The sequence below is a fragment of the Scyliorhinus canicula genome, chromosome 16 (genome assembly GCF_902713615.1).
Source record: "Scyliorhinus canicula chromosome 16, sScyCan1.1, whole genome shotgun sequence".
In the NCBI taxonomy this organism is placed as follows: Eukaryota; Metazoa; Chordata; class Chondrichthyes; order Carcharhiniformes; family Scyliorhinidae; genus Scyliorhinus; species Scyliorhinus canicula.
Window position 1 is genome coordinate 81872041 of NC_052161.1, and position 25940 is coordinate 81897980.

General features: G+C 43.7%; 1 protein-coding gene and 1 non-coding gene across 4 annotated transcripts in view; both read right to left on the reverse strand.

The window, feature by feature from the left end:
• ccar1 (cell division cycle and apoptosis regulator 1) overlaps positions 1-25940 on the reverse strand; it is a 345705-nt gene that overhangs the window by 138690 nt on the left and 181075 nt on the right. For all 3 annotated transcript variants that reach the window (XM_038773488.1, XM_038773487.1, XM_038773489.1), the window contains one exon: positions 21170-21331. In XM_038773488.1, the coding sequence (XP_038629416.1) occupies positions 21170-21331 (162 nt within the window). The remainder of the gene's footprint in view (positions 1-21169; positions 21332-25940) is intronic.
• LOC119951109 lies at positions 20581-20645 on the reverse strand. Its single transcript, XR_005457502.1, has one exon. It is a non-coding gene; the product is annotated as a small nucleolar RNA SNORD98 (small nucleolar RNA).

Genomic DNA, 25940 nt, shown 5'->3' on the forward strand with positions numbered 1-25940 from the left:
AAATAACCATTCACCACTGCACATGTGACACAGCCAATTTTGTGTCCATGTTGCTACTATCCATTTATTCCATGAGCTCCAACTTTGCAGTCTGTTGTTCACTAGATTATCAAATGTCTTTTGGAAGTCCATCTACACATCAACAGTATTATGTAAAAAGATACAGAAGTCAGCCATACAGTTCCTCAAGCCTGCTCTGCCATTCAAGAAGATAGTGGCTGATCAGTTTTACTTGTCATGCGAGAGTACCTTTAAGAAATGGGTGTTTATCAAATAGCTGCAGTGATGTCAGAGTGTGGGTGGAGTTGGGCCTGCTGTCTGCTTTTACTTTCCTTTTTGAGCTGGCAGCTACAGAGTGTTTAGTTTCGTTTTCAGAGTTGGAGCTGCATCCAGCCAAACAAGGTGTAAGTTTGATATTTCTCTGCATGAAAAGAATGTCTTCAGGTCACTTACTAATTTAAAAGTGATAACTGCTCTCAGTAGAGAATTTAAACCTGCTGTCTTTGTTAAAGGGGTATTTGTCTTATGGATGTTGCTAGGAAAGATTAAGGGTTACTTATAGAGCACTGTATTCTTTGGGGGAAGTATTCAAGGTGATAGGTGCTAAGATGGTTACTGTGTGTTTATAAAATGTTAACTGGATTCATATAATAAACATTGTTTTGTTTTAAAAGTGCTTTAGATCTCTGTTGCATCACACCTGCAGAGTGGGCCCTTGTGCTCCCCATAACCAACATCTATTAAAAGTTGTGGGTCAGGTGAACTCCATGATACACTTTGGGGTTCTCTAAACCCTGGCTCGTAATAAATAGAGGGCTCGAGGGATAAAAGTCTATCTTTCATGATTGGATTTGATTGGTGCACTTAAGACAGTGAGGGGTGAGCATATTTGTGGCTGCTTTTCAGGTGTGGTATATCAGTTTAAGTAGGGAGTGTGGTGTGGACAATGGCTCTTTCAGAGGCTCGGACGTTTTTGGGTGTGGAGAAGGTCACACGCAGTACCTTACGAACAGAGACTAAGAAAAGGCTTTTAGATGTGGCAAAAACATGGCAGTTAGCGTTATCTGACAGCACACGAAAAGAAGAGGTACTTACGACACTAGCTGAGCATTTAAAATTGCCCGCGATACAGTCTGACTCATTAGAAATGGCAGAAATTTTAGTTAAAAATGAAGCAACTTGAACATGAAAAAAGAATTAAAGCAGCTTGAATATGAAATGAGAGAAAAAGAGAGAGAAGAAAGAAACAAAGAAAGAGTAGCCCGAGCAGAACAAAAAGAGAGTGGAAATGGAAAAAGAGAAAGGGAGATATAGATCAAGGAAAAAGAAAAAAAAGAGAGAAGAAAGAATCAAAGAAAGAGAAAGCGAGGAAAGGGGAAAAAAAGAGTTTGAACTTCAGAAAATGGCCATGAAGCATGACAGTCAGTTAAAATTGGCGTATGCAAAGGGAATGTACAGTTGAAGGTTAGTGATGAGGATAAAGAGAAGGAGCGTCATAGTCAAAGGCTTGGTGGGTATCTATTTAAATATGTCCAAGCATTGCCAAGATTTGATGAGAAGGAGGTAGAGGTCTTTTTCATTTCATTTGAGAAGGTGGCTAAACAAATAAAATGGCCACTGGACATATGGTTCTGACAAAGCTGGTAGGTAGGGAAGTGTTTAATCATTACCAGAGAAAGTATCTGGGAACTCATGTGGAAGAGCAGAGGGTTAAAACTGCGAGGTTAGCAGCAGAAGTGGCAGATGATTATGAATTAGTTCATAAATCAAAGCTGGATTTCCGACATCAGTTTCAGCCTGAGGGATAGAAACTGGGGAAAAGAGAAATACTTCAGTGGTAGAGGTAAAGGGGGCTGGTATAGCACAGTGGGCTACACAGCTAGCTTGTAATGCAGGATAATGTTAGCAGCACGGGTTCAATTCCCGTACCGGCCTCCCCGAACAGGCGCCGGAATGTGAAGACCAGTAACTTCACAGTAACTTCATTGAAGCCTACTTCTGACAATAAGTGATTATTATTAATAATTATTATTAAAGGAGATCTGTTGGGAGATAATAAGGAGAGTGCACCTCAGATTAAAAAAGAAATCCGGGAGGGTGGAAGAGAACTGAAAAGTTTCAAATTCTTTCACCGTAATAAACTACGCCATGCAGTATTGGTAGTTGAAGAAAAGCAGGGAAAGGCTGATGTGGTACAACAGGATAAGACAGTGGGGTTTGTTAAAGTGGTAAATGATAGCCTAAGTGAATCAAAGTAGGTGCAAAAGATTGTACAGCCTGATCAAGAGCTGATTGTTAAGAAGGTGCCAGATCTCGGAAAGAATTTACTTGTGTGGATAAAGTTTACTCATGTGTACCAAAAGGAGAAGGTAAAGAAGTCACAATTTTAAGAGATACGGGAGCTAGTCAATCTTTAATGGTAAGAGATGAGGAGTTATGTAGTTTGGGGAGAATATAGCCAGAAAAGGTGGTAATATGTGGAATTCAGGGTGAGAAGAGTAGTGTTCCATTATATAAGGTAAGGTTAGAAAATCCAGTGAAGAGTGGTGAAGTGGTAGTAGGAGTATTGGAGAAACTATCTTGTCCAGGAATACAGTTTATCTTGGGTAATGAATGATATAGCTGGATCGCAGGTGGGAGTGATGCCTACTGTGGTTGATAAGCCAGTGGAAAATCAGACAACTGAAGTGTTGAAGGACGAATATCCTGGGACTTTTCCAGATTGTGTAGTAACAAAGTTGCAAAGTCACAGGTTAAGACAAGAAGAGAAATCAAAGAGTGAAGATAAAGTTGAAGTTCAATTATCAGAAACGATTTTTGATCAGATGGTTGGAAAAGAACAAGAACAGGTGGAGGGCGAGGTGGATATTTTTAGTTCAGGAAAATTGGCGGAGTTACAACAGAAAGATAAAGATGCATGGCATTAAGGGTAAAGTAGTAGCATGGATAGAGGACTGGTTAATGAATGGAAAGCAAAGAGTGGGGATTAATGGGTGTTTCTCTGGTTGGCAATCAGTAGCTAGTGGTGTCCCTCAGAGATCTGTGTTGGGCCCACAATTGACATAGATGATTTGGAGATGGGGACCAAGGGCAATGTGACCAAGTATGCAGATTACACTAAGATGAGTGGTAAAGCGAAAAGTGCAGAGGATACTGGAAGTCTGCAGAGGGATTTGGATAGGTTAAGTGAATGGGCTAGGGCAGTGGTTCTCTACCGGGGTCCACATGGACCCTGGAGGTCCATGTAACATTACTGGGGGTCCACACGAAAAAAATACCGAATTGGGGGTCCACGGTGATATTTTAGTGGTCCATAGAGCAATTCTACTTCAGAACAATTGTTATTACTGAGAATAAATTTTTTACAGTAATCTACGCCATATTAAAATACTAAAAGTAGAAATATTCATGTAGCTATGAATTTTTTATGGCAATCAAGTAGAAGAAAAAAACTTTACATTTGACAGTGTCGTAAATTTAAAGTTACCTAGAACAAACATAGAACAGTACAGCACAGAACAGGCCCTTCGGCCCTCAATGTTGTGCCGAGCCATGATCACCCTACTCAAACCCACGTATCCACCCTATACCCGTAACCCAACAACCCCCCCCCCCCCCCCCCCCCCTTAACCTTACTTTTATTAGGACACTACTGGCAATTTAGCATGGCCAATCCACCTAACCCGCACATCTTTGGACTGTGGGAGGAAACCGGAGCAACCCGCACATCTTTGGACTGTGGGAGGAAACCGGAGCACCCGGAGGAAACCCACGCACAGAGGTGAAAATCACCCATCTTTTCTCAGGTAGCAGGCAGCGACCTTAGATGTTTGTTTTCATGATGAATATTCACCTCTCTCTCGCGCACTGACAAAGGTCAAAGAGAGATTATAATCTATCTAATTAACCTTGAGGGCTAAAGGGGCTCAGAACCAAAAAGGTGCATTTGCTGTGGCCCTAATTGTCCCACTAATCTCCCTTGGGATTCATAAACTTATGGGTGAAGAGAATATGCCTTGCTTTGCCTGGAACGCAGTTTTCATATGTTTAATAAAGTTCATAGTTCGATTCAAACTATTTTTCTTTCAGATTTTTCATCCTAACTCAAGTTATGAATAACATTTCTTTACAGGAGACCTTCATTGAATTACAAAGTGATGAAATATTGCACGCAAAATTCAAAGATGGGAAGCATAATATATGGAAAACAAATGACACTGCTAAAAAGTACCCACTACTCTGGGATAAAGCACAGCTCTACGTTATAGCTTTTCCATAATCTTACCTTGTTGAATCAGGATTTAGCCGTGTTTTTCACTTATTATCAAAAGCTCGTAATAGACTCGACATTGTGAAAAAGAGTGATCTTCGACTAGCATTGACCTCGATGGAGCCGAATATAAAAAAACTCGCTGAGCAGCATCAACCACAGGGATCTCATTGAATAAATCTGCATTTTTTTCTTAATTACTCACTATGGGGGTCCACAAAAAAACATTAAGAGGAAAAGGGGTCCATGGGTTAAAAAAGGTTGAGAACCACTGGGCTAGGGTCTGGCAGATGGAATACAATGTTGACAAATGAGAGGTTATCCATTTTGGTAGGAACAACAGCAAACGGGATTATTATTTAAACAATAAAATATTAAAGCATGCCGCTGTGCAGAGACCTGGGTGTGCTAGTGCATGAGTCACAGAAAGTTGGTTTACAGGTGATTAAGGCGGCAAATGGAATTTTGTCCTTCATTGCTAGAGGGATGGAGTTTAAGACTAGGGAGGTTATGTTGCAATTGTATAAGGTGTTAGTGAGGCCACACCTGGAGTATTGTGTTCAGTTTTGGTCTCCTTACTTGAGAAAGGACATACTGGCACTGGAGGGTGTGCAGAGGAGATTCACTAGGTTAATCCCAGAGCTGAAGGGGTTGGATTATGAGGAGAGGTTGAGTAGACTGGGACTGTACTCGTTGGAATTTAGAAGGATGAGGGGATTAAGAAAAAAATGCAGATTTATTCAATGAGATCCCTGTGGTTGATGCTGCTCAGCGAGTTTTTTTATATTCGGCTCCATCGAGGTCAATGCTAGTCGAAGAACCTTATAGAAACATTTAAAATTATGAAGGGAATAGATAGGATAGATGCGGGCAGGTTGTTTCCACTGGCGGGTGAAAGCAGAACTAGGGGACATAGCCTCAAAATAAGGGGAAGTAGATTTAGGACTGAGTTTAGGATGTCTTGATGAGAAAAAGGGAGACCTTTACATATGCAGGCGGATGAAAAGTGGGCAGAAGTTCATCAAGTGGTATTGCCGGTAGGGTATAGAAAGAGCGAGTAGCACATGAGGTACCAGTGGGAGGTTATTTGGGAGTAAGGAAAACTCAAGCTAAAATACAAAAACATTTTTATTGGCCTGGACTACATAAAGATGTGGTTAAATTTTAATCGATCATGTCACAGATGTCAAGTGATAGGGAAACCTCAAGCAGTGATAAAACCAGTGCCCTTAATCCACATTCCAGCATTTGAGGAACGTTTTGCAAGGGTCTTAGTTGATTGCGTAGGACCGCTTCCTAAAATGAAAAATGGGAATACATATCTTTTGACTATAATGGATGTGTCTATTAGGTTTCCAGAGGCCATTCCAGTACGCGATATTACAGCTCAAGGCTGCAGAGGAGTTACTTGAATTCTTTACTGGATATGGACTACCCACAGAAATACAATCGGATCAAGGATCCAATTTTACTTCGAGGTTATTCAAAGAAGTTATGGATAGCTTAGGAATAAAACAATTTAATTCAACTACGTGCCATCCAGAATCGCAGGGAACATTAGAAAGGTGGCATCAGACATTAAAGACAATTTTGAGGGCTTATTGTCATGATTATCCAGAGGATTGGGATAAAGGAATTCCATTCCTAGTGTTTGCAATTAGGTATGCACCTAATGAGTTAACCAAATTCAGTCCTTATGAACTAACTTTTGGTCACGAGGTAAGAGGACCAATTAAATTGATTAAGGAAAAATCGGTGAGTGAGCAGTCGGAACTTACATTATTGTAATTTTAGGGAATGATTAAATAGAGCAGGGGAATTAGCTGGACAACATTTAAAAGTTGCACAAAATGTGATGAAAGCGGACAAGAAAGCAAAAGTTCGTAGTTTTGCCAGTGGAGATAATTTTTTTTAGTATTGTTACCAGTGGTAGGTGATCCGTTAAAAGCAAGGTTTTGTGGACCTTCTCAGATTGAAAGGAAATTAAGTGTGGTGAATTATAATAATAATAGCGTATTGTCACAAGTAGGCTTCAATGAAGTTACTGTGAAAATCCCCAAAAGAATGCGAGACAGAAGGAAAACTCACCGAATGTGTCATGTAAATATGCTTAAAAGGTACTTAGAAAGGGAAGGGGAGAAAAAGGAGGAGCTTTTAATGATTCTAACTCAAAGTGAAGAACCGAATCCAGATGACTTTGAAATCCCTCAAATTAAATTGGAAAACCAGGATGTTCTTACAAATTGGAATAAATTATTGAATTACCTTCCAGAGGAAAAACAAACTGACCTGAAAGAGTTATTGATATTACATGGGCAAGTTTGTGGAGAAGTACTGTTGGGAAGCACTAAAATGGCTGAGCATCATGCAGATGTGGGAAATGCTGCTCCAATTAAATAACATCCAAATGGACTTTAAAATTGGCACAGGTTAACAAGGAAATTGAAAGTATGCTTAAAACAGGCATAATTGAAGTGGGTTGCAGCTAATGGAGCTCACCCATAGTGATGGTACCGAAACCAGACGACACCCAATGGTTGTGTGTGGACTATAGAAAGGTTAATGCAGTTACAAGAACAGACTCTTCTCCTATCCCACGCTTGGAGGATTGCATTGAGAAGGTGGGACAATCAGCTTTTATCTCCAAATTGGATTTACTTAAAGGTTATTGGCAGGTACCTTTATCCGAAAGGGTGAAGGAGATTTCAGCTTTTGTGACTCCAGATGGTATATACCAATTCACAGTTATGCGATTTGGCATGAAAAACACCCCAGCCACATTTCAACGGTTAACTAACAAAGTAGTTTCCGTCGCCCAATTGTGCGGTATACATCAATGATCTGGTAATTTTCAGTCAGACATGGAAGGAACATTTAAAGCATCTGATGGTGGTATACAATCGACTTCAGGAGATGGGTTTGCTGGTAAACCTAGCCAAAAGTGAATTTTGAAAAGCCCAAGTCACTTTCCTTGATCATACAATCGGACAGGGTCAAATGGCCCCACGGGATGTGAAAACAAAAGTTATTGGGTACCCTCGATACAAAGGGAAATAATGCAATGTCTTGGCATGAACGGATTTTACCGGAAATTTGTGGTGAACCTTAGCAGTGTGGTTGCTCCACTGATGGACTTGCTAAAGAAGCGTAGCAAATTTAAGTGGACAGCGAAGTTTCAACAGGCATTTGACTGCCTGACGGCTGTGTTAGCCAATGCTCCAATGCTGGAGAATTACAAGGGGCTCTGTGTTTGGATTGAACTAAAGTATCTAACTTTAAAGAGAATTGTCGAGGCATAGAGAAATAGATGGATCGTGCAGAGACCTTCTTGTCCAAAGTGACTGTAAATCAAGAGGGATTTCAGTTGGAGGAAGAACTAAAATGGACTATGTTATTAGAAATGTTTGTGTGTTCTGTTTTGTTAAAAAAACATGTATATTCACTGTCAATATTTCTTAAAGGAAAGTGAAAAGCTGAAAAATGAAACCATCTTGAAGTTGATGGATTATTTATTTTCTTAGGGGGAGGTGTCATGTGAGAATAACTTTAAGAAATGGGTGTTTATCAAATAGATGTAGTGGGTGTACCTTTAATAAATGGGTGTTTATCAAATAGCTGCAGTCATGTCAGAGCGTGGGTGGAGCTGGGCTGTCTGTCTGCTTTTACTTTCGTTTTTGAGCTGGCAGCTAGTGTGTGCTCAGTTTCGTTTTTAGAGTTGGAGCTGCATCCAGCCAAACAAGGTGTAATTTTGATCTCTCTCTGCATGAAAAACATTTCTTCAGATCACAAGCTAATTTAAAAGTGATAACTGCTCTCAGTGGAGAATTTAAACCTGCTGTCTTTGTTAAAGAGGGTATTTGTCTTATGGCTGTTGCTGGGAAAACTTATGGGCTACTTATCGAGTATTGTATTCTTTGGGGGAAGTGTTTGCGTTGATAGTTGCTGAGATGTTTACTGTGTGTTTATAAAATGTTAACTGGATTCATATAATAAACATTGTTTTGTTTTTAAAAAGTGCTTTAGATCTCTGTTGCATCACATCTGTAGAGTGGGCCATTGTGCTCCCCATAACCCAAATGTATTAAAAGTTATGGGTCAGGTGAAATCCATGATACACTTTGGGGTTCCCTTCCACGCCCAATAACCTTAGAGTCAGAGTTTTACAGCACAGAACAAGGCCTTTCAGCCCCTTGTGTCTGTGCCAGCCATCAAACAGCTATATATTCTAATCCATACTTGGTCCATAGCCTTGTAAGCTATGGCTTTTGAAGTGCCCTTTGAGTGAAAATGTTCTTCCTCAAATCCCCTCTTAGATCTCCTGCCCCTTACCTTATTCTATGCCCCCTGCTTATTCACCCCTCCTAAGGGAAAAGGTTTCTTCCCGTCGACCCCATCTAACCTCATACGTTTGTATACCTCAATCAAGTCCTCCCTCAGTCTTCTTTGCTCTGAGGAAAACATCCCAAGCCTATCTGAAATGAAAATCGCTTATTGTCACAAGTAGGCTTCAATTAAGTTACTGTGGAAAGTCCCTAGTCACCACAATCCGGCGCCTGTTCGGGGAGGCTGGTATGGGAATCCAATCTCCAATCCAATCTCCCTTGAAAGATAAAACGCTCCAGCCCAGGCATCATCATTGTAGAATCTCCTCTACACGCTAATTACATCCTTCTTAAAGTGTGGCGACCAGAACTGCAAACAGTACTCAAGCGGTGGTCTAACAAGTGTTTTATACAGCTCCATCATAATTTCCCTGCTCATATATTCGATGCCTCAGCTAATAAAGACAAGTATTCCATATGCCTTATGCCAAGTATCCCTTAACCAGAACTGCCAGCCTTTTCCAACAGAAATCAATATTCCAGATACCAAAAATCAGTCGCGCACACCCAGCCAGCCATTCACAGGGAGCTCCATCTTAATATTTTTTTCCTTCCCCATGAAAAAAATCCTCCTCTCCACTCCCTTAAATTACTCTCCTTAAGTACAGTGTGCGGGATTTGTCAGAGGGTTGCAATGGATTTATTTCAAAGCAATAAATCGTATTGAAATACGGAAACACCGTGCAGCGCTGCTTAACCACTTGATTTACCTGGTCCCTCTGACTTTCTGTACTTATCACAGCCGACCATTCATTGTATATTCCCTTGCCTTGTTAGTCCTTCCAAAATGCATCACCTCACACTTCTCAGGGTTAAATTTCATTTGCCACTGTTCTGCCCATCTGACCAATCCGTCTATATTGTCCTGCAATCTACTGCTTTCCTCCTCACTATATACCATACCACCAATTTCATGTCATCTGCACACTTAATCTTACCTCCACATTCATTATAAAGGAGATATAAAAGTCTGAACACACGCGCAAACAGACTCAAAAACAGCTTCTTCACCACTGTTACCAAACTCATAAACAACCTTCTTACTGTCTGACCTCATTAAAACTACACCCCTGTATGCTTCACCCAATGCCGGTGTTATGTAGTTACATTGTGTACCTTTTGTTGCCCTATTATGTATTAGAACATAGAACAGTACAGCACAGAACAGGCCCTTCGGCCCTCGATGTTGTGCCGAGCAATGACCACCCCACTCAAACCCACGTATCCACCCTATACCTGTAACCCAACAAACCCCCCTTAACCTTACTTTTTAGGATACTACAGGCAATTTAGCATGGCCAATCCACCTAACCCGCACATCTTTGGACTGTGGGAGGAAACCGGAGCACCCGGAGGAAACCCACACACACACGGGGAGGACGTGCAGACTCCGCACAGACAGTGACCCAGCCGGGAACCGAACCTGGGACCCTGGAGCTGTGAAGCATTTACGCTAACCACCATGCTACCGTGCTGCCCCCTTATTATTATCTTTTATTTCCTTTTCTTTTCATGTACCTAATGATCTGTTCAGCTGCTTGCAGAAAAATACTTTTCACTGTACCTCGTTACACGTGACAAACAAAATCCAATTCATTAATGTGTACGACAAACAGCAAGGGGCCCACTGAACACAGGCTTTCAGTCACAAAATAAAACCTCCGCCCATCTCTTGCCACTAAGCCAATTTTGGGTCCAATTTTCCCTGGATCCCATGGGCCCTTACATTCTTGATCAATCCCCCACGTGGGACCTTGTCAAACGCCTGACTGAAGTCCATATAGAATACATCAACTGCACTACTCTCATCTACACACCTCAGTCATTGTCTCGGAAAATTCAATCAAATCTGTTAAACATGATCCCCTGACAAAGTCATGTGGACAACCCTGGATTAATCCTTGCCTTTCCAAGTGAAAATTAATTCTGTCCCTCAGAATTTTTTCCAATAATTTCCCTACCACGGATTTTAAACTCAATGGCCTCGTTTACCCCCATTTCAATTATGGTATCACATTAGCTGTCCGCCAAAGCCCCTGCAATCTCCTCCCTTGCCTCACACAGCAGCCTAGGATACATCTCACCCGAACCTGGGGATTTATACACTCTCAGGCCTGCTAAAACCACTAACACCTCCCTCTCAATGCTAATCTGTTCAATTATAATCACAGTCCCCCTCCCTACTTTCTATACATACATTGTCCTTCTCCATAGTGAACAAATGCAAAACACTAATTTAATACCTTAACAACAACTTTGGCTTCACACTCAGATGCCTAACAAGAATCCACCTACCTTTGCCTTAAAAATATTCAATAAAGTCACTTCAACTGCCTTCAGAGGCAGAGTTCCAAAGTTGCACAATCCTCAGAAAAAAATTCTCTGTCCTATAGGGGCAATCCCAAATTTTCAAATATTTCTACATTCATTAGGGCCAGCACGGTAGCATTGCGGATAGCACAAACGCTTCACAGCTCCAGGGTCCCAGGTTCGATTCCAGCTTGGGTCACTGTCTGTGCGGAGTCTGCACATCCTCCCCGTGTGTGCGTGGGTTTCCTCCGGGTGCTCCGGTTTCCTCCCACAGTCCAAAGATGTGCAGGTTAGGTGGATCGGCCATGATAAATTGCCCTTAGTGTTGGGTGGGGTTACTGGGTTAAGGGGATGGGGTGGAGGTGTTGACCTTGGGTGGGGTGCTCTTTCCAAGAGCCGGTGCAGACTCGATGGGCCGAATGGCGTCCTTCTGCACTGTACATTCTATGATTACAAGAGGAAACATCCTTTCAACATCCGTCTTGTCAATTATATTCAGGATCTTCTATAACTCAATCAAGTCACCCGTCACTCTTCTGAACTGTAGTAGAAACAAGCCTAGCCTTTCCAACCTATCCTTATAAGACATCCCGCTAATTCTAGGTATCAATCTCATAAACCTCATCCAACTATCTTCCAGACATTTACATTGTTCCTTAAAATAAGGATACCGAATTGTACACAGTATTCAAGATGTGGTCTCACCAATTCCCTGTATAACTGAAGCATAACATCCTTACTTTGATGTTCAGTTTTTCTCACAATAAAGATATTATTCCATTAGCCTTCTTGATGAATGCTACACTGCATATCATGCACACCTAAATCCCTGCGCACCTTGCCATTCTGCAGTTGTTCTCCACTTAACTAAGACCCTGCTTTATTCTTCCCACCAAAGTAAACTTGACATTGTCCCATATTGTACTCCATCTGCCCAAATTTTGCCCACTCACCCAACCGATTTATATCCATCTACAAACTTACGTTTTCTTCAAAACACACTTTCTCATCCATATTTGTGACGTCACTCATCACATCAAACCAATCATAAAAAAAAACATTTAAGCATATTCTGTTTTCTACCAGTCAGCCAATCTTTAATCCAGGCTAATAGGTAACCCCAACACTGAGCTTTTATTTTTTTAAATAACCTTTGCCATGGCACCTTATCAAATCCTAGCACACTACACGCTTCCCTTTGTCCATAGCACATGATACTCCTTCAAAGAGCACTAATAAATTGCTTAATCATGATTTTGCTTTCATAAAGCCATGCTGACTTTTCTCAAATACCTGAGGCCCAGCTTTAATTTTTCAATGATCAATTCTAACACCTTCCCCACGACAGACATCAAGTTAACTGGCCTACAATTTTCTATTTTCTGCCTCCCTCCCTTGAATAGAGGGATTAAATTTGCTACTTTCTAGTCCAATGGAAACTTTTTGGAATGTAATAAATTTTGGAAAATTAGCATCTACTAACATAGAACATAGAACGATACAGCGCAGTACAGGCCCTTCGGCCCTCGATGTTGCACCGACATGGAAAAAAAAAACTAAAGGCCATCTAACCTACACTATGCCCTTATCATCCACATAATTCTCACGGTAGCATGGTGGTTAGCATCAATGCTTCACAGCTCCAGGGTCCCAGGTTCGATTCCCGGCTGGGTCACTGTCTGTGTGGAGTCTGCACGTCCTCCCCGTGTGTGCGTGGGTTTCCTCCGGGTGCTCCGGTTTCCTCCCACAGTCCAAAGATGTGCGGGTTAGGTGGATTGGCCATGCTAAATTGCCCATAGTGTAAGGTTAATGGCGGGATTGTTGGGTTACGGGTATACGGGTTACGTGGGTTTAAGTAGGGTGATCATTGCTCGGCACAACATTGAGGACCGAAGGGCCTGTTCTGTGCTGTACTGTTCTATGTTCTACATGCTTATCCAATAAACTTTTAAATGCCCTCAATGTTGGCGAGTTCACTACTGTTGCAGGTAGGGCATTCCACGGCCTCACCACTCTTTGCGTAAAAACCCCACCTCTGACCTCTGTCCTATATCTATTCCCCCTCAATTTAAGGCTATGTCCCCTCGTGCTAGCCACCCCCATCCGCGGGAGAAGGCTCTCGCTGTCCACCCTATCTAACCCTCTGATCATTTTGTATGCCTCTATTAAGTCACCTCTTAACCTTCTTCTCTCTAACGAAAACAACCTCAAGTCCATCAGCCTTTCCTCATAAGATTTTCCCTCCATACCAGGCAACATCCTGGTAAATCTCCTCTGCACCCGTTCCAAAGCTTCCACGTCCTTCCTATAATGAGGTGACCAGAACTGTACGCAATACTCCAAATGCGGCCGTACTAGAGTTTTGTACAACTGCAACATGACCTCATGGCTCCGGAACTCAATCCCTCTACCAATAAAGGCCAACACACCCATAGGCCTTCTTCACAACCCTATCAACCTGGGTGGCAACTTTCAGGGATCTATGTACATGGACACCGAGATCCCTCTGCTCATCCACACTACCAAGAATTTTACCATTAGCCAAATATTCCGCATTCCTGTTATTCTTTCCAAAGTGAATCACCTCACACTTCTCCACATTAAACTCCATTTGCCACCTGTCAGCCCAGCTCTGCAGCTTATCTATGTCCCTCTGTAACCTGTAACATCCTTCCGCACTGTCTACAACTCCACCGACTTTAGTGTCGTCTGCAAATTTACTCACCCATCCTTCTGCGCCCTCCTCTAAGTCATTTATAAAAATGACAAACAGCAACGGTCCCAGAACAGATCCTTGTGGTACGCCACTCGTAACTGAACTCCATTCTGAACATTTTCCATCAACTACCACTCTCTGTCTTCTTTCAACTAACCAATTTCTGATCCACATCTCTAAATCACCCTCAATCCCCAGCCTCCGTATTTTCTGCAATAGCCGACCGTGGGGAACCTTATCAAACGCTTTACTGAAATCCATATACACCACATCAACTGCCCTACCCTCGTCTACCTGTTCAGTCACCTTCTCAAAGAACTCAATAAGGTTTGTGAGGCATGACCTACCCTTCACAAAACCATGCTGACTATCCCTAATCATATTATTCCTATCTAGATGATTATAAATCGTATCTTTTATAATCCTCTCCAAGACCTTACCCACCACAGACGTTAGGCTCACCGGCCTATAGTTACCGGGGTTATCTCTACACCCCTTCTTGAACAAAGGGACCACATTTGCTATCCTCCAGTCCTCTGGCACTATTCCTGTAGCCAATGATGACATAAAAATCAAAGCCAAAGGCTCAGCAATCTCTTCCCTGGCTTCCCAGAGAATCCTAGAATAAATCCCATCCGGCCCCGGGGACTTACCTATTTTCACCTTGTCCAACACTTCTTCCCTACGCACCTCAATGCCATCTATTCTAATAGCCTGGGTCTCAGCATTCTCCTCCACAATATTATCTTTTTCTTGAGTGAATACTGATGAAAAGTATTCATTTAGTATCTCGCTTATCTCCTCAGCCTCCACACACAACTTCCCACCACTGTCCTTGACTGGCCCTACTCTTACCCTAGTCATTCTTTTATTCCTGACATACCTATAGAAAGCTTTTGGGTTTTCCTTGATCCTACCTGCCAAAGACTTCTCATGTCCCCTCCTTGCTCGTCTCAGCTCTCTCTTTAGATCCTTCCTCGCTTCCTTGTAACTATCAAGCGCCCCAACTGAAACTTCATGCCTCATCTTCACATAGGCCTCCTTCTTCCTCTTAACAAGAGATTCCACTTCTTTGGTAAACCACGGTTCCCTCGCTCGACCCCTTCCTCCCTGCCTGACTGGTACGTACTTATCAAGAACATGCAATAGCTGTTCCTTGAACAAGCTCCACATATCCAGTGTGCCCAACCCTTGCAGCCTACTTCTCCAACCAACACATCCTAAGTCATGTCTAATGGCATCATAATTGCCCTTCCCCCAGCTATAACTCTTGCCCTGCGGGGTATACTTATCCCTTTCCATCACTAACGTAAAGGTCACCGAATTGTGGTCACTGTTTCCAAAGTGCTCACCTACCTCCAGATCTAACACCTGGCCTGGTTCATTACCCAAAACCAAATCCAATGTGGCCTCGCCTCTTGTTGGCCTGTCAACATATTGTGTCAGGAAACCCTCCTGCACACATTGTACAAAGAACGACCCATCTAATGTACTCGAACTATATCTTTTCCAGTCAATATTTGGAAAGTTAAAGTCTCCCATAACAACTACCCTGTTACCTTCGCTCTTTTCCAGAATCATCTTCGCCATCCTTTCCTCTACATCCCTAGAACTATTAGGTGGCCTATAGAAAACTCCCAACAGGGTGACCTCTCCTTTCCTGTTTCTAACCTCAGCCCATACTACCTCAGAAGAAGAGTCCCCATCTAGCATCCTTTCCGCCACCGTAATACTGTCCTTGACTAGCAGCGCCACACTTCCCCCTCTTTTGCCCCCTTCTCGGAGCTTACTAAAACACCTAAACCCCGGAACCTGCAACAACCATTCCTGTCCCTGCTTTATCCATGTCTCTGAAATGGCCACAACGTCGAAGTCCCAGGTACCCAACCATGCTGCCAGTTCCCCTACCTTATTTCGTATACTCCTGGCATTGAATTAGACACACTTCAAACCACCTACCTGAACACTGGCACCCTCCTGCGAAGTCAAATCTGTGCTCCTGACCTCTATACTCTCAATCTCCCGTACCCCAAAACTACAATCCAGGTTCCCATGCCCCTGCTGAATTAGTTTAAACCCCCCCAAAGAGCACTAACAAATCTCCCCCCCAGGATATTGGTGCCCCTCAGGTTCAGATGTAGACCATCCTGTCTATAGAGGTCCAACCTTCCCCAGAAAGAGCCCCAGTTATCCAGAAATCTGAATCCCTCCCGCCTGCACCATCCCTGTAGCCACGTGTTTAATTGCTCTCTCTCCCTATTCCTCATCTCACTATCACGTGGCACGGGCAACAACCCAGAGATAACAACTCTGTTTGTTCTCGCTCTGAGCTTCCATCCTAGCTCCCTAAAGGCCTGCCTGACATCCTTGTCCCCTTTCCTACCTATGTCGTTAGTGCCAATGTGGAATACGACTTGGGGCTGCTCCCCCTCCCCCTTAAGGACCCGGAAAACACGATCCGAGACATCACGCACCCTTGCACCTGGGAGGCAACATACCAAACGTGAGTCTCTCTCGCTCCCACAAAATCTCCTATCTGTGCCCCTGACTATTGAGTCCCCAATTACTAATGTTCTACTCCTTTGCCCCCTTCCCTTCTGAGCAACAGGGACAGACTCCGTGCCAGAGGCCCGTACCCCATGGCTTACCCCTGGTAAGTCGTCCCCCCCACAAGTATCCAAAACGGTATACTTGTTACTCAGGGGAACGACCGCAGGGGGTCCCTGCACTGACTGCTTCTTCCCAGTCCCTCTTACAGTTACCCATCTATCTCCAGTCTTTGGTGTAACTACTTCCCTGAAGCTCCTATCTATGACCCCCTCTGCCTCGCGAATGATCCGAAGTTCATCCAGCTCAAGCTCCAGGTCCCTAACACGGTTTTTGAGGAGCTGGAGCTGGGTGCACTTCCCACAGATGAAATCAGCAGGGACACTGACGGCGTCCCTCACCTCAAACATTCTGCAGGAGGAGCATTGTACTGCCTTCCCTGACATCACCTCTAGATTTTAAAAAAAACAAGAAAAAGAAAAAGAAAGGAAGAGCTTACCTGATATTACCTCAAACCCTGCTCCCGCTGAAAGTTAAGCAAATTTAAAGGCACTCACTCACCTTCACGACAGGCCCCTGCTCCCGCTTCCCAAACACTGTGGGGTGGGGGGGTTGGTTAGAGGAGGAGGTAGGGTGGGAAACACTCACGAAGTGTTTCGGGTTTAACTGTCACTTGCCAACAGCCCTTCCACAAACCACCTTCAACTTAGGCTGACCGCACTGCACGTATGCAAATTCCCCCAGAACAGCTGATCAGTAGCTTTGCTCTGCTGCCCTCTGCTGGAACTCCACAGCTACTTATTTTAAGACCCTATGATGAAGTCAAACCTCATCAAAAGCTTAAAGACGTTAACAGAACATAACTTGCTCTGATCAAACCCATCCAGGCTTTCCTCAATGAACAAGCATTTCCGCAAAAGACTTTTAATTTTGTCTCGACTATGGTTTCAAAAAGCTTCCCCAGCATGGAAATTAAACTGACTGGCCTGTAGTTGCTGAGCCTCTCTTTACACCCTATTCTGAACAAGGGTGTACGTTTTCCAGTCATCTGGCATCATAGCATTGGAAAATTATGACCACATAGAACATAGAACAGTACAGCACAGAACAGGCCCTTCGGCCCTCAATGTTGTGCCGAACAATGATCACCCTACTTTAAACCCACGTAACCCGTATACCCGTAACCCAACAATCCCCCCATTAACCTTACACTACGGGCAATTTAGCATGGCCAATCCACCTAACCCGCACATCTTTGGACTGTGGGAGGAAACCGCAGCACCCGGAGGAAACCCACGCACACACAGGGAGGACGTGCAGACTCCACACAGACAGTGACCCAGCCGGGAATCGAACCTGGGACCCTGGAGCTGTGAAGCATTGATGCTAACCACCATGCTACCGTGAGGCCTCTCTAATTTCCACTCTCACTTCCTTCAGAATCCTTGGCTGCATCTCATCTGGTCTCGGTGGTTTATTCAATGGAAGTACAGTCAAGCCAATCTAATATTATTGCTCATCAATTGTAACGGATAAAGTGGCAAAACTACAACCTCCTTCACTATGACCTGGCAGCAGCATCATTTCAGGTAAATGCAGATGCAAAGTTTCATTTAATATGTAAAACGGCAAGGTGGGACAGTGGTTAGGTTAGCACTGCGGACTCCCAGATCCAGGGTCCCGCATTCAATTCAAAAGTGGCTGTTTAGTACAGGGCTAAATTGCTAGCTTTGAAAGCAGACCAAGGCAGACCAGCAGCATGGTTCAATTCCCGTACCAGCCTCCCTGAACAGGCGCCGGAATGTGGCGACTAGGGGCTTTTCACAGTAACTTCATTTGAAGCCTACTTCTGACAATAAGCGATTTTCATTCATTTCATTTTTCGTTCAATTCCGGCCTCAAGTGACTGTGTGGAGTTTTCACTTTCTCCCCGTGTCTACGTAGCTTTCATCTGGGTGCGCCGGTTTCCTCCCACAGTCCAAAGAAATGCACGTTAGATGGATTGGCCATGCTAAATTGCCCCTTAGTGTCCAAAAGGTAAAGTTGGGTCACTGGAGCGTGTGTTTAAGTAGTGTTTAAGTAGGGTGCTCTTTCCAAGAGTCGGTGCAGACTTGATAAGCCAAATGGCCTCCAAATGGCACTGTGATCAACTATTTGATGCATTATATGATTCTATAATAGCTCATCCATTCCCTCTACTAAATGTTCCCAGTTGACAAACGTTCCACAGAAGCATGTTAACATACAAATTAGGAGTATTTTCCTGTACTGTTTTCTAGTGGTGAAGCATTCTTCAGGGAATTTGCAGAATAGGAAGGCAAAAGATAATAAAAGTTTAATGAACGTGCTGAGTTTCTCAGCTTCAGTAACGTTCAGTAACTCATTCAGAGTGAGAAATACTGACAGCAACTCATCTTTATTGGAATGATAGCAGCAGTGCGAGTAAATGAGGTACGTACATTTTAGTTACCTAATGCCTACCCTGAATATTAAAGAGAGATATTGTAAATTGTTTTATATTTCAATTTGAGTCTGTAAAGATATTGCTGGGGGAATTCCATTAGGAATTTGAAGTATGTCGAGATTCTCTCATTATGTTTGCATTACGATCTTTCCAACCATTTTGTCTGGTGCAATACAGATCACTTTCTTTTGTTTAATAAATATTTTATACTGTGTTTACAGTTCATCATCAGGCTCGTGTGAATTTGTTCAGTAAACCATTTGTCCATGGTTTCTTAAAAAAAGTGAGAATCTATCAAGCCAAGTTTTACTCTGGGATCTAACTTGCCCAGCATTATCAGCTGGGATCATAATTACGGATTTCAAAGAACAAAGAATATTACAGCACAGGAACAGGCCCTTCGGCGCCACCCCCCCCCCCCCCCCCCCCCCCCAGCCTGTGCCGATCCAGATCCTTTATCTAAACCGGTCTCCTATTTTCCAAGGTCTACTTCCCTCTGTTGCCGCCCGTTCATATACCCGTCTAGATGCCTCTTAAATGATGCTATCGTGCCCGCCTCTACCACCTCCGCTGGTAAAGCGTTCCAGGCACCCACCACCCTCTGCGTAAAAAACTTTCCACTCACATCTCCATTAAACTTTCCCCCTCTCACCTTGAAATCGTGACCCCTTGTAACTGACACCCCAACTCTTGGAAAAAGCTTGTTTCTATCCACCCTGTCCATACCTCTCATAATTTTGTATACCTCAATCAGGTCACCCCTCAACCTCCGTCTTTCCAACGAAAACAATCCTAATCTACTCAACCTTTCTTCATAGCTAGCACCCTCCATACCAGGCAACATCCTGGTGAACCTCCTCTGCACCCTCTCCAAAGCATCCACATCCTTCTGGTAATGTGGCGACCAGAACTGCACGTAGTATTCCGAATATGGCCTAACCAAAGTCATATACAACTGTAACATGACCTGCCTACTCTTGTACTCAATACCCCGTCCGATGAAGGCAAGCATGCTGTATGCCTTCTTGACCACTCCATCAAACTGCGTTGCCACCTTCAGGGTACAATGGACCTGAACTCCCAGATCTCTCTGCACATCAATTTTCCCCAGGACCCTTCTATCGACCATATAGTCCGCTCTTGAATTTGATCTTCCAAAATGCATCACCTCGCATTTGCCTGGATTGAACTCCACCTGCCATTTCTCTGCCCAACTCTCCAATCTATCTATATTTTGTTGTATTCTCTGACAGTCCTCCTCGCTATCTGCAACTCCACCAATCTTAGTATCCATCTGCAAACTTGCTAATCAGACCACCTATACCTTCCTCCAGGTCATTTATATAGATCACAAACAACAGTGGTCCGAGCACGGATCCCTGTGGAACACCACTAGTCACCCTTCTCCATTTTGAGACACTCCCTTCCACCACTACTCTGTCTCCTGTTGCCCAGCCAGTTCTTTATCCATCTAGCTAGCACACCCTGAACCCCATACGACTTCACTTTTGCCATCAACCTGCCATGGGAAACCTTACTAAAGTCCATGTATATGACAGCCCTTCCCTCATCAATTAACTTTGTCACTTCCTCAAAGAATTCTATTAGGTTTGTAAGACATGACCTTCCCTGCACAAAACCATGTTGCCTATCACTGATAAGTCTATTTTTTTCCATGAGGAAGCAATCTGGTAACTGCAAAGTGAATGCGAAGTTAGCCTGAGATTCCCTGGTGAGTGCATATGTGGACCTTGTACAGTGCAACATGAATGCATCAAATGATTGCTCAGCCACTTCACAGTTTATGGAGTAAACAGAACAAACCTCCTGAACAGAGTGCATAGGTATACATTGGCATATGACCAGAACGCATACTACGGACATTATTCATAGGTTCAACAGCTTTTCTTCCACACTGTAATTTCAGCAATGGAATAGGATTAAACATCAATACCCATGCTTGTTTTTGGGTCAAACTTAGAATACAAAGCAACTTGAAACGCATTTTACTAAATAAATAAATAGAACAGCAACAAATGAGTAACATTCCTGCTGACTGAAGTTGTAAACCTCACAGTTCAGTTAGTGGTATCAGACAAGTTTGTACAATAAAAGTACAGTAACTTATTTGTATTTATTTAACACAACGTGCACACATACAAGGTTACCTCTTTTTAATTTGCAACATGGCCAGGTTTTACACACTTTCAATGATTTTGTTCTATCAATGGGTGCTCCTTCTTTCCCATTAGAAACATAAAGGGTTAAAGAAAAATTAAAAGATCATGTAGCTTTTGAGGGCAATATTTAGATATGCCTGCCATCTGCCATACTCAAATTAGCAATGGTCAACATTAATCCTGACACCAACATCTCTCATGTTAATGAACTCAAAAACTCATTTAAAAATCATATTTTAGCAAGCCATGCTCCATTCACAAACATGCTCACTAACAATATCTAGTCAGTTTTACACTTACCAATCCAAGGAAAACTTGGAGAACTGCACAGTGTAACGAGGAACAGCACGTCTCTGCCTCCTAGGTGATCGGTCTCTTTCTCGCCGTGGTGACCGTTCCCGGGACCGTTTGCGTTGGGGTGACCGTTCCCGTGAGCGCCTTCTGTCCCGCTCTCTTTCACGGCTATGAAATGAAAAATGAAAATCGCTTATTGTCATGAGTAGGCTTCAATGAAGTTATTGAGGGAGTTACAATTCAAGAAAACTCATGTACAACTGCTTTCACATTTTGATGAAATCTTATGCAGACTTGTGCCACAAGAGCATAAAATTGAAGAAAAAACTATTTCAAACTTTTAACTGATTTGAAAAAAGCAAAAAGAATACATTTTCCAAGCATATTGACAGTGTGCAAGAAATCTTGAGTGGTAGTGCAGATTTCCATCTCCCTCCTGCAGCGGCAGAGGGCATCTTGCCTGCAGCTGGATCTTTTGGTCCGACTATAGTCAATAGAGTTTTCCGTTAAACACGCACCTCACTGCTACAAAACCTGCGGCAGGGATGCGCCGTTGGTGGGACCATACGATCCCGCTAGCATGAACAGACAGAACATCCCATATTTTACAGCATTTCCTGTAAACCTCCTGCCAGCCCGTACTAACCTTATCTGGGGCCAATTCAAATCCCGCAAGCTGCATTCTTGTTTGTTGAACTGCAGCATAACTTGACATGGACACAGATTTCCAGCAGATTACATGATTGTATTCCAGGCTGTTTTCAGCTCCAGTGAAAAAGCAAAGGCTGGCTCAAATTACTGCCCTACAAGAGGTTGACATAGAACATAGAAAAATACAGCACAGAACAGGCCCTTCGGCCCACGATGCCTTGCCGAAACCTTGTCCGAGATTAATCATAGATTATCATCGAATTTACAGTGCAGGAGGCCATTCGGCCCATCGAGTCTGCAACGGCTCTTGGAAAGAGCACCCTAGCCAAGAACAAAGAAAATTACAGCACAGGAACAGGCCCTTCGGCCCTCCCAGCCTGCGCCGATCCAAATCCTCCATCTAAATCTGTCTCCTATTTTCCACAGTCTACTTCCCTCTGTTCCCGCCCATTCAAATACCTGTCTAGATGCCTCTTAAACGATGCTATCATGCCCGCCTCTACCACCTCCGCTGGTAAAGCGTTCCAGGCACCCACCACCCTCTGCGTAAAAAACTTTCCACGCACATCTCCCTTAAACTTTCCCCCTCTCACCTTGAAATCGTGACCCCTTGTAACTGACACCCCCACTCTTGGGAAAAGCTTGTTGCTATCCACCCTGTCCATACCTCTCATAATTTTGTATACCTCAATCAGGTCCCCCCTCAACCTCCGTCTTTCCAACGAAAACAATCCTAATATACTCAACCTTTCTTCATAGCTAGCACCCTCCATACCAGGCAACATCCTGGTGAACCTCCTCTGCACCCTCTCCAAGGCATCCACATCTTTCTGGTAATGTGGTGACCAGAACTGCACGCAGTATTCCAAATGTGGCCGAACCAAAGTCCTATACAACTGTAACATGACCTGCCAACTCTTGTACTCAATACCCCGTCCGATGAAGGCAAGCATGCTGTATGCCTTCTTGACCACTCTATCAACCTGCGTTGCCACCTTGAGGGTACAATGGACCTGAACTCCCAGATGTCTCTGTACATCAATTTTCCCCAAGACCCTTCCATTGACCATATAGTCCGCTCTTGAATTTGATCTTCCAAAATGCATCACCTCGCATTTGCCTGGATTGAACTCCATCTGCCATTTCTCTGCTCAACTTTCCAATCTATCTATATTTTGTTGTATTCTCTGACAGTCCTCCTCGCTATCTGCAACTCCACCAATCTTAGTATCATCTGCAAACTTGCAAATCAGACCACCTATACCTTCCTCCAGGTCATTTATGTAGATCACAAACAACAGTGGTCCGAGCACGGATCCCTGTGGAACACCACTAGTCAACCTTCTCCATTTTGAGACACTCCCTTCCACCACTACTCTCTGTCTCCTGTTGCCCAACCAGTTCTTTATCCATCCCAGCTGGTACACCCTGAACCCCATACGACTTCACTTTTTCCAACAACCTGCCATGGGAAACCTTATCAAACGCCTTACTAAAGTCCATGTACAGCCCTTCCCTCATCAATTAACTTTGTCACTTCCTCAAAGAATTCTATTAGGTGTGTAAGACATGACCTTCCCTGCACAAAACCATGCTGCCTATCACTGATAAGTCTATTTTCTTCCAGATGTGAATAGATCCTATCCCTCAGTATCTTCTCCAACAGTTTGCCTACCACTGACGTCAAGGTCAACATCTCCACCCTACCCCCATAACCCAGTAACCCCACCCAACACTAAAGGCAATTTTGGACACTAAGGGCAATTTATCATGGCCAATCCACCTAACCTGTACATCTTTGGATGATCATGGCTCGGCACAACATTGAGGGCCGAAGGGCCTGTTCTGTGCTGTACTGTTCTATGTTCTAATCCACCTAACCTGCACATCTTTGGACTGTGGGAGGAAACCGGAGCACCCGGAGGAAATCCACGCACACACGGGGAGCATGTGCAGACTTCACACAGACAGTGACCCAAGCCGAAATCGAACCTGGGGCCCTGGAGCTGTGAAGCAATTGTGCTATCCACAATGCTACAGTGCTGCCCTTAACAGGGGCTGTTTAGCTCACAGGGCTAATCGCTGGCTTTGAAAGCAGACCAAGGCAAGCCAGCAGCACGGTTCGATTCCCGTAACAGCCTCCCCGAACAGGCGCCGGAATGTGGCGACTAGGGGCTTTTCACAGTAACTTCATTGAAGCCTATTCGTGACAATAAGCGATTTTCATTTCAAGAACAAATTAATCTACACTCCATTATTCTACCGCAATCCATGTATCTATCCAATAGCCGGTTGAAGGTCCCTAATACTTCCGACTCAACTACTTCCACAGTTGAAAGTACTGTGCATTCCATGCCCCCACTACTCTCTGGGTAAAGATCCTACCTCTGACATCCCCCCTATATCTTCCACCATTCACCTTAAATTTATGTCACCTTGTAATGGTTTGTTCCACCCGGGGAAAAAGTCTCTGACTGTCTACTCTATCTATTCCCTTGATCATCTTATAAACTTCTATCAAGTCGCCCCTCATCCTTCTCCGTTCTAATGAGAAAAGGCCTAGCACCCTCAACCTTTCCTCGTAAGACCTACTCTCCATTCCAGGCAACATCCTGGTAAATCTCCTTTGCACCTTTTACAAAGCTTCCACATCCTTCCTAAAATGAGGCGACCAGAACTGCACACAGTACTCCAAATGTGGCTGTACCAAGGTTTTGTACAGCTGCATCATCACCTCACGGCTCTTAAATTCAATCTCTCTGCTAATGAACGCGAGCACACAATAGGCCTTCTTCACAGCTCTATCCACTTGAATGGCAACTTTCAAAGATCTATGAACATAGACCCCAAGATCTCTCTGCTCCTCCACATTGCGTAGAACCCTACCGTTAACCCTGTATTCCGCATTCATATTTGTCCTTCCAAAATGGACAACCTCACACTTTTCAGGGTAAAACTCCATCTGCCACTTCTCAGCCCAGCTCTGCATCCTATCTATGTCTCTTTGCAGCTGACAACAGCCCTCCTCACTATCCACAACTCCACCAATTTTCGTACTGTCTGCAAATTTACTGACCCACCCTTCAACTCCCTCATCCAAGTCATTAATGAAAATCACAAACAGCAGAGGACCCAGAACTGATCCCTGCGGAACGCCACTGGTAACTGGGCTCCAGGCTGAATATTTGCCATTCACCACCACTCTTTGACTTCTATTGGTTAGCCAGTTCGTTATCCACCTGGCCAAATTTCCCACTATCCCATGCCTCCTTACTTTCTGCATAAGCCTACCATGGGGAACCTTATCAAATGCCTTACTAAAATCCATGTACACTGCATCCATTGCTTTACCTTCATCCACATGCTTGGTCACCTCCTCAAAGAATTCAATAAGACTTGTAAGGCAAGACCTACCCCTCACAAATCCGTGCTGACTATCCCTAATCAAGCAGTGTCTTTCCAGATGTTCAGAAATCCTATCCCTCAGTATCCTTTCCATTACTTTGCCTACAACCGAAGTAAGACTAACTGGCCTGTAACTCCCAGGGTTATCCCTATTCCCTTTTTTGAACAGGGGCACGACATTCGCCACTCTCCAATCCCCTGGTACCACCCCTGTTGACAGTGAGGACAACAAGATCATTGCCAACGGCTCTGCAATTTCATCTCTTGCTTCCCATAGAATCCTTGGATACATCCCGTCAGGCCTGGGGTACTCCTCAAGTTTTTCAAAATGCCTAACACATCTTCCTTCCTAACAAGTATCTCCTCGAGCTTACCAGTCTGTTTCACACTGTCCTCTCCAACAATATGGCCCCTCTCATTTGTAAATACTGAAGAAAAGTACTCGTTCAAGACCTCTCCCGTCTCTTCAGACTCAATACACAATCTCCCGCTACTGTGCTTGATCGGACCTACCCTCGCTCAAGTCATTCTCATATTTGATGTGGACATGATGTGGAGATGCTAACGTTGAACTGGGCGAGCACAGTAAGAAGTCTTACAGCACCAAGTAAAGTCCAACAGGTTTTTTCAAATCACTAGCTTTTGGAGCACAGCTCCTTCCGCAGATGAATGAAGAGGTAGGTTCCAGAAACATATATATACAAACACATATATATCTATA